The following is a 13,195-nucleotide window of genomic DNA, read 5'->3' on the forward strand; positions in this document are numbered from 1 at the left end:
ATATTATCGCACAAGATACTATAATGGTACGTTTGTGTATGTATTATATGTATATACATATATATATATATATATATATATATATATATATATATATATATATATATATATATATATATATATATATATACACACATTAGCTTGGCTCAGCTCGCTGCGCTCGCCTCACCAAGCGTCGTTGCTGAGGAACGGGCGTATTTCAGCTGATGATAATGACTGTACCTGAGTTGCTGTGTTGTCATGATTTGCACCAATCATAATACAAACAATTATTTTGCACAAATTTATTTCTAGTGTTTGTGATATTACATTTTTATAGGCAATTTAGGTTGAAAAAATATATAAAATTCAAAAAAGAACCCCTCAGCACATACATACGGGAGGGGTAGGTGCAGACTGGAAGATTGGGACGATTCCACCTCACCACCACGTAATTCAAAACACCTCACCACCACGTCATTTAAAAACACCTCACCACCCCATAATTCAAAATACCTCACCAATACATGATTCAAAACCACCACCACGTTATTAAAAACACTTCACAACCACGGAAACAAAAGTTTCAGGGAGTAGTTAAGTCACAACAGACACTTTTTTTTTTTTTTTTTGTATACTGAATCGAGGCTCGTGAAAGAGCTAACATTTATTTCACAAACAAATCAAACAGCCAAACAAACAAAATATATAAAAAGAGGGAGCGGAAGACAAGATGGGGAGAGAAGGGGAAGCACACAAACACAACATTTGAGAGCAGGGAGATGTGTGGGAGGGAGAGGGCTTGGGGGGAGGAGGCGTGGGAAGGGGGGGGGGGGGGTGAGAGAAGTATAAAACACAAGGACACCAAGGACTTCCTGGACAGAAGTTGGTATTTCAAAAAAGTGGATTTGGGGTGAAATTAGCAGTGGTAGTAAAGATCAAGGTTTTGGATGGGGGAAGATAAGAGATGGTGTTGAACAGCTGTTTTAAAGACCTGGAGGGTGGAGTGGGATTGAAGAGAGTGAGGCAGTTTGTTCCAGAGGCGGGAGAAAAGAGGAACGAAAGAGTGAAGGTGAGCAGAGAGTCTTGATTTTGGCAGTTTAACCATAAGAGGGTTGCAGGCAGATCTTGTGCGACCTGTAGGAATATTTGCGGGACAGAGCCCAGAGAGAGCTGGGGGGGGGCAAGGCCAGAGAGGAGTCGGTAGAAGACGAAGAGACCACCAACCTGCCCCGCGGTGAGTGAGTGAAAGGCCCATGGAGTTAGCTTCATCGCGGGAGATTCCAATGATTCTGAACGCTTTGGTTTTCAACAGCGTGAAGACGAGCTAGGTGTGAGGCAGGAACACCAGCCCAGAGGGGAGAGCAGTATTCCATTGAGCTGCGGATGAAAGCCTTGTATGTGGTGAGGAGCTCAGGTGTGCCAAGGAAGGACTTCGCACGACGGAGGATGCCCAGTCGGCGACTGGCTTTGGAGGCCAGATTTCAAATGTGGTTTTCCCAGGAAAGATCATGGCAGATAGTGAGACCCAAAAGCTTGAGTGACAGAACTTCTTGGAGAGGATTATTCAGAAAGTGGATGGGAGGGTTGTCCAGTGGGTCTTTTCGGAGAGACAAAGTAAGAGTGTGAGATTTGTCAGGATTGAAAGACATGTTCCACTTGTTTGCCCAGTCTGTGATTTTGTCCAGGTCTGCAGAGAGTGAGGAGGCTGCAGACTGCCGATCTGAGGGATGAGGAATGGAGCGACAGAGAGTAGAGTCATCAGCAAAGAGATAGAGAGGATTTTCAAGAGAGTCAGAGAGATCATTGATGAAGACCAGAAAAAGCACAGGGCCCAGAACACTGCCTTGGGGAACTCCAGCCTGAACAGGAAGAGGAGATGAGAGAAACCCATTCAGGGCCTACTACATACTGCTCAGATATGTAGATCTATCGATAAATGACTGCACCCGAGTTGTCGTTTTGTCATGGTTTACACCAATCATAATTCAAACAATTATTTTGCACAAATGTATTTGTAATATACGTGATATTACCTTTTCTAAACAATTGAGGTTGAAAACCAAAAAAAATTCCCAAAATAATTCCCAAAAAATAAAATAAAACAATTGGAAAATTTCCAAAAAAACAAACCGCAGGACATACCGACGGGAGAGATATGTGCATACCAGAAGTTTGGTACGATTTCACAAAAGTTTGAGGGAGTAGTTCAGTTACAAGACAACACAGACACTGCACAGATATATATATATATATATATATATATATATATATATATATATATATATATATATATATATATATATACAGTATATATATATCTGTGCAGTCTGTCCTGTTTTGTCACTGAACTACTCCCTCGAACTTTTGGTAAATCCTACCAAACTTCCGGTATGCTCCTACCTCTCCCGCGTGTATGTCCTAAGGGTATTGTTTTGAAAAATGTAGTTTTTTTTTTTTTTTTTTGAAAAACAATTTTTTTTTTCAACTTAAATCTTCAACTACAATTTTTTTTACAAAACGCAATATCACGTATATTACAAATACATTTGTGCAAAATAATTGTTTGTATTATGATTGGTGTAAACCATGACAAAACAGCAACTCAGGCACAGTCATCCATCTATACGTGTCCATATCTGGGCCGTGTCTGTGTTGTCACTGAACTACTCCCTCAAACTTTTGTTTCCATGGTGTTGAGGTGTTTTTAATAACGTGGTGGTGAGGGCTGTTTTGAATCACGTGGTGGTGAGGTGTTTTTAAATCACATGGTGGTGAGGCGTTTTCAATTACGTGGTGGTGAGGTGTTTTAAATTACGTGGTGGGGAGCTGTTTTAAATTACATGGTGGTGAGGTGTTTTGAATCACGTGGTGGTGAGGTGTTTTTAATTACGTGGTGGTGAGGTGTTTTAAATTACGTGGTGCTGAAGTGTTATGAATTACGTGGGGGTGCGGTATTTTGAATTACGTGGTGGTAAAGTGTTTTGAATTACGTGGTGGTGAGGCGTTTTGAATTACGTGGTGGCGAGGTGTTTTGAATTACGTGGGGGTGCGGTATTTTGAATTACGTGGTGGTAAAGTGTTTTGAATTACGTGGTGGTGAGGCGTTTTGAATTACGTGGTGGCGAGGGTGTTTTGAATTACGTGGTGCTGAAGTGTTATGAATTACGTGGGGGTGAGGTATTTTAAATTACGTGGTGGTAAAGTGTTTTGAATTACGTGGTGGTGAGGCGTTTTGAATTACGTGGTGGCGAGGTGTTTTGAATTACGTGGGGGTGCGGTATTTTGAATTACGTGGTGGTAAAGTGTTTTGAATTACGTGGTGGTGAGGCGTTTTGAATTACGTGGTGGCGAGGTGTTTTGAATTACGTGGTTGTGAGCTGTTTTAAATACATGGTGGTGAGGTGTTTTGAATCGTGTGGTGGTGAGGTGTTTTTAATTACGTGGTGGTGAGGTGTTTTAAATTACGTGGTGCTGAAGTGTTATGAATTACGTGGGGGTGAGGTATTTTAAATTACGTGGTGGTAAAGTGTTTTAAATTACGTGGTGCTGAAGTGTTATGAATTACGTGGGGGTGCGGTATTTTGAATTACGTGGTGGTAAAGTGTTTTGAATTACGTGGTGGTGAGGCGTTTTGAATTACGTGGTGGCGAGGTGTTTTGAATTACGTGGTTGTGAGCTGTTTTAAATACATGGTGGTGAGGTGTTTTGAATCGTGTGGTGGTGTGAGGTGTTTTAAATTACGTGGTGCTGAAGTGTTATGAATTACGTGGGGGTGAGGTATTTTAAATTACGTGGTGCTGAAGTGTTATGAATTACGTGGGGGTGAGGTGTTTTAAATTACATGGTGCTGAAGTGTTTTGAATTACTTGGTGGTGAGGTATTTTGAATTACGTGGTGCTGAAGTGTTATGAATTACGTGGGGGTGAGGTGTTTTAAATTACATGGTGCTGAAGTGTTTTGAATTACTTGGTGGTGAGGTATTTTAAATTACGTGGTGGTGAAGTGTTATGAATTACGTGGGGGTGAGGTGTTTTAAATTACGTGGTGCTGAAGTGTTTTGAATTACGTGGTGGTGAGGTATTTTAAATTACGTGGTGCGGAAGTGTTTTGAATTACGTGGTGGTGAGGTGTTTTGAATTACGTGGTGGTGAGGTATTTTAAATTACGTGGTGCTGAAGTGTTATGAATTACGTGGTGGTGAAGTGTTTTGAATTACGTGGTGGTGAGGTGTTTTGAATTACTTGGTGGTGAGGTATTTTAAATTACGTGGTGGTGAAGTGTTATGAATTACGTGGGGGTGAGGTGTTTTAAATTACGTGGTGCTGAAGTGTTATGAATTACGTGGGGGTGAGGTATTTTAAATTACGTGGTGCTGAAGTGTTATGAATTACGTGGGGGTGAGGTGTTTTAAATTACGTGGTGCTGAAGTGTTTTGAATTACGTGGTGGTGAGGTATTTTAAATTACATGGTGCTGAAGTGTTATGAATTACGTGGTGGTGAAGTGTTTTGAATTACGTGGTGGTGAGGTGTTTTGAATTACGTGGTGGTGAGGTATTTTAAATTACGTGGTGCTGAAGTGTTTTGAATTACGTGGTGGTGAGGTGTTTTGAATTACGTGGTGGTGAGGTATTTTAAATTACGTGGTGCTGAAGTGTTATGAATTACGTGGTGCTGAAGTGTTTTGAATTACTTGGTGGTGAGGTATTTTGAATTACATGGGGGTGAAGTGTTTTGAATTACGTGGTGGTGAGGTATTTTAAATTACGTGGTGCTGAAGTGTTATGAATTACGTGGTGGTGAGGTATTTTAAATTACGTGGTGCTGAAGTGTTTTGAATTACGTGGTGGTGAGGTATTTTAAATTACATGGGGGTGAAGTGTTATGAATGACGTGGTGGTGAGGTATTTTGAATTACTTGGTGGTGAGGTGTTTTGAATTACGTGGTGGTGAAGTGTTTTGAATTACGTGGTGCTGAAGTGTTTTGAATTACGTGGTGGTGAGGTGTAATCGCCCCAAACTTCCAGTCTGCACCTACCCCTCCCCTATGTATGTGCAGAGGGGTTCTTTTTTGAATTTTTTTTTTCAACCTATCAACCTAAATTGCTTATAATAATGTAATATCACATACACTACAAATAAATTTGTGCAAAATAATTGTTTGTATCATGATTGGTGTAAATCATGACCACACAGAAACTCAAGTACAGTCATTATCTTCAGCTAAAACAAGCCCGTTCCTCTGTAACGACGCGTGGTGAGGCGAGCGCAGCGAGCCGAGCCAAGCTAGTATATATATATATATATATATATATTGTGATGATATTTTTTGTCATGTCAATGTGATATTTCAGTTTTTTCTTTTTAATAAATATGCAAAACTTTCGAAAATCCTGCTTTCTCTGTCATTATGGGGTATTGAGTGCAGATTGATGAGGGAAAGAAATGAATGAAACGATGTCAGCATAAGGCTGCAACATAACAAAATGTGAAAAAGTGAAGGGGTCTGAATACTTTCTGAATGCACTGTATGTCTGGTTAAGGTGGGGATAGAGCGAGATGGGTTACACGCAAGAGATTTGGAGGCAAACACTAATTTGTATCAGGAATTGATCCCAGATGACTTGGTTCTCGCTTAGTTCTCAGTCACTGATGCTCTGGAACAGAGTATGAACGGCGATGGTGGATGGTGGATGTTTCTTCGAACCAATTTTGACACGTTTCTTAGGCTGTCTATCCTTCTGTATTGTTCCTTATAAATCGGACTTCCCACCTAAACAAATGGGACAGCAAGCTTGATATCTTTACTCTGGAGGGAATGCTTTGAAAAAAAAAAAAATGTGCACTTGTGTTCCTAACAGCATAACATTTGAAACCAGACTTGGAGTCCATCTACACCATTTGGAGGTGGTGCCAAGAGGACCCATAGAACAGTAGAAACGTTGAGATCCAGACCATGGCACGCTGGACATTCTTCTGCTTCACCTTGCTTGTTAATTGCCTCCTCCTCTCCTCTGCCTCAGCACAGGTAAGATACATATGATCACATAGCCTCAATTACAATATCATATTTGTAAACTAGCATACCCACTCCCGATGGGAGCGGCATGAAGGGTCATGGTATTATCTTATTTGGAGTATATAGATTACAGTAGATCTGTAGTCTCGGGTCCATTAGTCTGTGGTGGCTGCGATAAGCATGTAATGCCTCAAGAACGTCGGGATTCCTCCAGATTTCTTTCAGTTTAGTGTTAAACAGCAGTAGTGACTGTTTAAAAAGTTAATCATACCTGCCTGTGGGTTATAATTTTTCTTTTTTTTAAGTCTGGTAGGGGTTCCCTGCGTAACACCATGATAAGCTCTTTATACATATGTTAACATGCCATTTGTCAAAGGAGGAAAAACCCCTTTGGGAAGGGGGCATATTATTAGGGGACCGTGATGTCCCCTTTTGAAATCGCTCGGATTATTATTATTCTGATTCCATGAAATTTGTTGGTGACCTACAGGTCAAACCGTTCATCGTAGGAATTTGAAACTTTGACCATGTATGGTATACCATATGACTTAATGCATATCTTAAGTATGACGTCATAGGTCACGTGATGTGGCGGCCATATTGGATTTAGTGAAAATCTTAAAAATCTATCTGCTCCTTCATTTTTCGACCAATTGAGTTGAAACTTGGCATACATATCGTACACCCCAAGTCGAAGAACGCTCTTTTCTCCTATTTTTAATTTTTTGGTTAATTAGTTTACGGCGCGCCAATTAAAAAAGTGCTGACTGCATTTTTTTTTTTTTAATTAATATTGTGATGCCATGAACTTTATGTCAGCCTACAAGCCAAACCGTTGGTCAGATGAACTTGATACCTTGACCAATTATAGTATGTCACTTGATTGGATGCATATCCTAATTATGACGTCAGAGGTCACGTGACATGGCGGCCACATTGGATTTTATGAAAACCTTTAAAATGCATCCCTGCCTTCATTTTTTGATCCATTGAGTTGATACTTTGACCACTTATAGTACGCCACGTGATTGTATACATATCATAAATATGACGTCATAGGTCATGTGACCTGTCGGCCATATTGGATTTTATGAAAACGTTTAAAATGCATCCCTGCCTTCATTTTTTGATTGATTGAGTTGAAACTTTGACCACTTATAGTATATCACTTGATCGGATGCATGTCCTAATTATTACGTCACATGTCACGTGACCTGGTGGCCATTTTGAATTTCATGCAAACTTTTAAAATGCATCCCTGCCTTCATTTTTTGATCGATTGAGTTGAAACTTTGACCACTTATAGTATGGCACTTGATTGGATGCATATCATAACTATGACATCATAGGTCATGTGACCTGGCGGCCATATTTGGATTTAATGCAAACCTTTAAAATGCATCCCTGCCTTCATTTTTCGATCGATTGAGTTGAAACTTTGACCATTTATAGTATGGCACTTGATCGGATGCATATCCTAATTATGACGTCATAGGTCACGTGACATGGCGGCCATATTGGATTTTTTGAAAACCTTTAAAATGCATCTCCTCCTTCATTTTTTGATCGATTCAGTTCAAACTTTGAACAATCGGATCCGGGCTGCCATTTTCAATGACTCTGGCGCACACTTGTCCAATTAGGATGGAGCGGCATGGTCCCCGGATCATCACTGCCCGCAGTTTAAATTAGTATTAATTTTGTTTTGTAATAACATTAATATTATGCTATTAGCATTAGTGTGTATTATATTACTTTTGTTATGAGAAGCGGCCTTGGGAAAACAGCAAGATTAGCTATCTTAACCTATATATACACCTTAACATGGATATCGCCCAAAGCGGAAAACCCCCTTGGGGAGAGGGGCAAATGAAGCCGCTACAACCTCTGCCGTGTGACAATTTGTCCTCCTCTCAAGTTTGGTTGAGATTGGATAAGTAACGACCGAATGTATCGCGGTCAGACAGATACCTTGTCAGGGATGCTTTAACCTTAACCTTAACCAAGATATAGTACTTAGAGTACTTCCAAAAAAAATTCAGACATTATTTGCTAACTGGTATCCCCACCCAAATCATACTATCCTCTTCAACTAAGGTATCAAGTCCAGCTACGCAGCTGTTAGACTTTCGATCTTGTTTTATTGAGATTTCGTATTCACAGGTGTAATCAGTATCTCACACAATGGAGATGGAAGCCCAATCCCTTCCAAATTATGTGGTTTTTTTTTTTTTTTTTTTTTTTTTGTATACAAGATCGAGGCTCGTGAAAGAGCGAACATTAATCACACAGAAAGACAAACCGACACATAAAACATATAACATCGGGAGCGGTAGACAAGATGGGGAGAGAGGGGGAAGGACACAAACACAACATTTGAGAGCAGGGACCGAGAGACATGGAGACATCGAGAGATCTGAGAGAGGGCGAGGGCTTTGGGGGGGGGGGGGGCATGGGAAGGGGGCGGTGGGAGAGGTATAAAACATATGGACACTGCCAGGACTTCCAGGAAAGAAGTTGGAATTTCAAACAAGGTGGATCTGGGGTGAATTAGCGGGGGTAGAAAAGATCAAGGTTTTGGATGGGGGAAGATAAGAGATGGTGGTGAACAGCTGTTTTAAAGACCTGGAGGGAGGAGTGGGATTGAAGGGAGTGAGGGAGTTTGTTCCAGAGGCGGGAGAAAAGAGGAATGAAAGAGTGAAGGTGAGCAGAGAGCCGAGATTTCGGCAGTTTAACCATCAGAGGGTTGCTGGCAGATCTTGTGCGACCTGTAGGAATATTTGCGGGACAGAGCACAGAGAGAGCTGGGGGTGCAAGGCCGGAGAGGAGTCGGTAGAAGACAGAAAGACCACCTACCTGCCTGCGGTGAGTGAGTGAAAGGCCCTCAGAGATAGCTTCATCGCGGGAGATTCCAATAATTCTGAAAGCTTTGGTTTCAACAGCGTGAAGCCGAGCTAGGTGTGAGGCAGGAGCACCGGCCCATAGGGGAGAACAGTATTCCATTGAGCTGCGGATGAAAGCCTTGTATGTGGTGAGGAGCTCAGGTGTGCCGAGGAAGGACTTCGCACGACGGAGGATGCCCAGTCGGCGACTGGCTTTGGAGGCCAGCTTGGAAATGTGGTTTTCCCAAGAAAGATCATGGCAGATAGTGAGACCCAAAATCTTGAGCGACAGAACTTCTTGGAGGATTGTTGAGAAAGTAGATGGGAGGGTTGTCCAGTCGATCTTTTCGGAGAGACATAGTAAGAGTGTGAGATTTGTCAGGATTGAAAGACATGTTCCACTTGTTTGACCAGTCTGTGATTTTGTCCAGGTCTTCAGAGAGTGAGGAGGCAGCAGACTGCCGATCTGAGGGAAGAGGAATGGAGCAGCAGAGAGTGGAGTCATCAGCAAAGAGATAGAGAGGATTTTCGAGAGAGTCAGAGAGATCATTGATGAAGACCAGAAAAAGCACGGGGCCCAGAACACTGCCTTGGGGAACTCCAGCCTGAACAGAAAGAGGAGATGAGAGAAACCCATTCAGGGCCACACGTTGACGACGACTAGAGAGGAAGTCCGCCAGCCATGCGTGGAGATTTCCATGGATACCAAAGGAGGAGAGTTTGGTGAGCAGAGCGGGGTGCCAGACCGTGTCGAAGGCACGTGATATGTCGAGGGAGACAGCTCTAATTTCCTGTTTGGCATTGAGGACCTCCATCCATTGTTGAGACAGCAGAAGCAGCATGTCCAGAGTAGAGTGACCTGGTCTGAAACCAAATTGATGATCAGAGATCAAGCCATTGGAGAAGAGGAAAGATTTCATATCCGAAGCAATGATGGATTCCATGATTTTGCTGATAATTGGGAGAAGGCTGATTGGTCTGTAGTTGCTAGGATCTGTTTTTGCACCTTTTTTGTGCAAAGCGGTGATGTTGGCTGATTTCCAAGCAGATGGCAGTTGACCTTGAGCAAAAGAGAGGGTGAAGAGAACAGAGAGAGGGTGAGATAGAGCAGCAGAGCAGGATTTTAGGACCCGTGGGCTGATGCCGTCGGGTCCAGTTGCAGAATCAGAGTCGAGGGTTGACAGAAACTTTTCCACCTTGTCAGGAGGAAAGGACACGGAGTCCAGGAGCAGCAGGGTACGACTGGGTATGGTGGGTACAGAGAGGGATGGGTTTGGGACACAAGATTTAGAGGCAAACACAGAGTTGAGGCATTCAGCTTTTTCACGTGCGGAGTCAGCTGTGTAGCCGTTTGAGGTAAGGGAGGGGATGGAGGGGGAACAAACACCAGAAACGGATTTGACCAGACGCCACCAGGATTTGGAAGAGGGAGACAGATAAGAGAGTTCGGTCTTGAGAACGGAGAGATATTGTTTCCTGGCTCTCCTGAGGGTGGACACACACTTGTTTCGGGCTTTGTGAAAGGAAATGAGATTTCCTTCCGTTGGATTTGCTTTCCAGGAGACGAAGGCAAGTTGTTTCTGGGCAACAGCCTCACCACAAGATTCCGTGTACCATGGACGGGAGGAAGGGTATGACAACTGAAGACGAGATGGGATAAATCTGTGCATGAGAGAGAGCAATTTACTTTGGAAGAATTCCCAGGATGAGTTGATGTCAGAGGTGGTAGAGATGGGAGACCAGTCCAGATGATTGATGGCTGCTTGAAGACCGTGCCAGTTGGCCTGAGTGAAATGCCAGACTCGTCGACGCTGAGCAGGCTCCCTGAGGATGGTCAGAGAGATGTCCACTTTAACAAGGACATGATCAGATGATCCGATCGGAGCAGAAGAAGAGCAGCAGACATTTTCAGGGAAGTTAGTCATAACCAAGTCCAGAAGAGAAGATGTTCCGTTGACTGAGATCCGGGTCGGGAAATTGACAGATTGTGTCAGTCCCAGTGAGTCGCAGAAGTCCTTTGCTGAAGAGCCATGGCTGGTGAGAGAGGTACCCACACCCAGCCAACTGGCATGGTGACAATTGAAATCACCACATATGAGGAAGAGAGAGTTGGGATGAGTAGATAGAAGTTGGTCCATATCATCAGACAGCGAGATGTAGATGGAGTCATCACTGTTTGGTGGACGGTACAACACACATATGAACAAGAGGTGGGAGCGAAGGGGAAGCCGTAGCCAGAGGTATTCCTGGGGGTGAGGTGGAGAGAGTGCAGTGTAGGGCGAGTGAGGAAGAGAGTTTTTGATAAAGATAGCAACCCCGCCTCCAGGACGAGGCTCAGGTCTATCATACCGGAGGAGGGAGTAGCCCGGGAGAGATACTATGGAATCAGAGACATCATAAAGGAGGAAAGTTTCTGTTAAGCAGATCACGTCTGGTTTGACAGAAGCAACCTGTATGGAGAGATCAGTTAAGTTTGAACGAAGGCCCCGGATGTTTGAGGTCCATACCGTTAATGAAGAGGAAGGGGGAGCATCAGATACAGAACAGGGGGGAGGAGGGGTAGGGTAAGATGTGGAAGAGGTGGAAGAGATAGGGAGAGCTGTTGAAGGTGTGTCAGAGATTTCAGAATAGCTCGGAGAAAGGGAAGGATGGGGCGGACAAAAGGTTTGATGGTGATTGGGTGAGCCACAATGAGGTGTTATTTGAGGAGGGGGAAGAGCGAGGCAGAAGGTTGGGGGAGATGGAGGTGAGAGTTTGAAGGGGGAAGAAGCGGGGAGGACGCTTTGAGGAGGGGGAGTGAGAGGGGGGAAATTGAGAAGCAATGAGGGTGGGGAGATTTGAAGGGGAGGGGTGAGGGGGGAGTTTGGGAGGGAAGGGACAAGGGGAGGGATTTGAAAGGGATGGGATATGGGGGGAGATTTGGAGGGGAGGGGTGAGGCAGGAGTCTAGGAGGGGAGGGGCGAGGGGGGCGTCTTGGCGGGGAGGGGTGAGGGGGTAGTTTAGGAGGGAGGGGGCAAGGGGGGAGATTTGAAAGGGATGGGTGATGGGGAAGATTTGGAGGGGAGGGGTGATGGGGAAGATTTGGAGGGGAGGGGTTATGGGGAAGATTTGGAGGGGAGGGGTGAGATTGGGATTTTGAAAGTGTACGATTTATGGGAAACGAACATTTATTGCAAAATGAGTTTCTTGTGACCTTCGAGTTAAAAATACGTTTAAGGACGCTGGATGGAGGATGGAGTGCAGGAGAGTTTAGGGAATGTAGAAAAAAGGCACTATAGGAGATGGATATTTTTTTTGGGATGAATCGATTTGGTGAGCAAGTCGAAAGCAGCCTTTTAAAGAAGAAGAAGAAAAAGGTGTTATAAAATATGACGGAATACATAACTTGAGGGGAAAGTGTAAACATTGAAGGTTAATGAGTGAAAACTATCTGGGGAAATGGGGGAGAAACACGTGGTCGAAGAACGAACGAATAAGAATGAATAAACGAATGAGAACAGAGAAGGAAATGTTTTTTTTTTTTTTTTTTTTTTTTTTTTTTGAGTTGAGATTTACACAAGGAAGTAGGCTATGGGTGAAAAGCCTGGAATGTAAGAACGAAAGTTATTGGATCACAAACGACGGACCGCTGAGAGAAAAACAAAGCCTCAAGGTTGTACAGTGCACACTGTACAAGGCCTCAAGACACGACACGGCAAACAGACGATCAATTTATGAAAGATAAACACCGAGAAACAACCAAAGTTGCACACAATAACTTCACACACCGAAAGATAAATACAGTTTCGACAAAATACAATTGTGAACAGACTTAACTTCGAAAAACGTGGAGACCGTGTGGAGCTTCGAAAATCCCTCCCACCGTCTCCGAGATCTCGCCAGATCTCCCCTCGAGTATTGAGGTCAGTTTCTAATAATATCCAGAGAGATATGAGCTTTCATTAGAACATGATCATAGGAGTCAAGAGTGGACGAGGAAGAACAGGAGAGGTTGGATGGAAAGTTCATTGTGAACAGGTTCAAGAGGGAGAACGTACCAGATCCAAATATCCAGGTTGGGAAAGTACATGTCATGATGCACCAATGAGAGCACCAATTTCATACATGAGACGCACCTTCCCGTACTGCTCTGTGAGAAATTGGATCAAAGAAAGCAATGTTAAAGGCCTTCAGTGGCAATCTCAGAGACATGACTTGAACATAATTGAAGCTATCCAAGAGATCTTGAAACAACACCTGAGGGCTGGAGGTAGCAGAACAAAATCCACCACGAAATCTAAACTTGCTCTAAAAACACCTGATAAAGCAAGTCCT

The 13,195-nt window shown here is 43.3% G+C and overlaps 1 protein-coding gene across 3 annotated transcripts in view; it reads left to right on the forward strand.

Annotated features, from left to right (window-relative positions):
- LOC137427739 (matrilin-1-like) overlaps window positions 1-13,195 on the forward strand; it is a 148,107-nt gene that overhangs the window by 2,825 nt on the left and 132,087 nt on the right. For 2 of the 3 annotated variants that reach the window (XM_068117440.2, XM_078777830.1), the window contains exon 2: window positions 5,842-6,008. In XM_068117440.2, the coding sequence (XP_067973541.2) occupies window positions 5,937-6,008 (72 nt within the window). In that variant the 5' untranslated portion in view covers window positions 5,842-5,936. Of the gene's footprint in view, window positions 1-1,029; window positions 1,052-5,841; window positions 6,009-13,195 lie in introns of those variants that run through there. The other variant, XM_078777831.1, reaches the window with a different exon arrangement.

The sequence above is a fragment of the Myxine glutinosa genome, chromosome 5 (assembly GCF_964187855.1).
Source record: "Myxine glutinosa chromosome 5, kmMyxGlut1.1, whole genome shotgun sequence".
Classification (NCBI taxonomy): Eukaryota; Metazoa; Chordata; class Myxini; order Myxiniformes; family Myxinidae; genus Myxine; species Myxine glutinosa.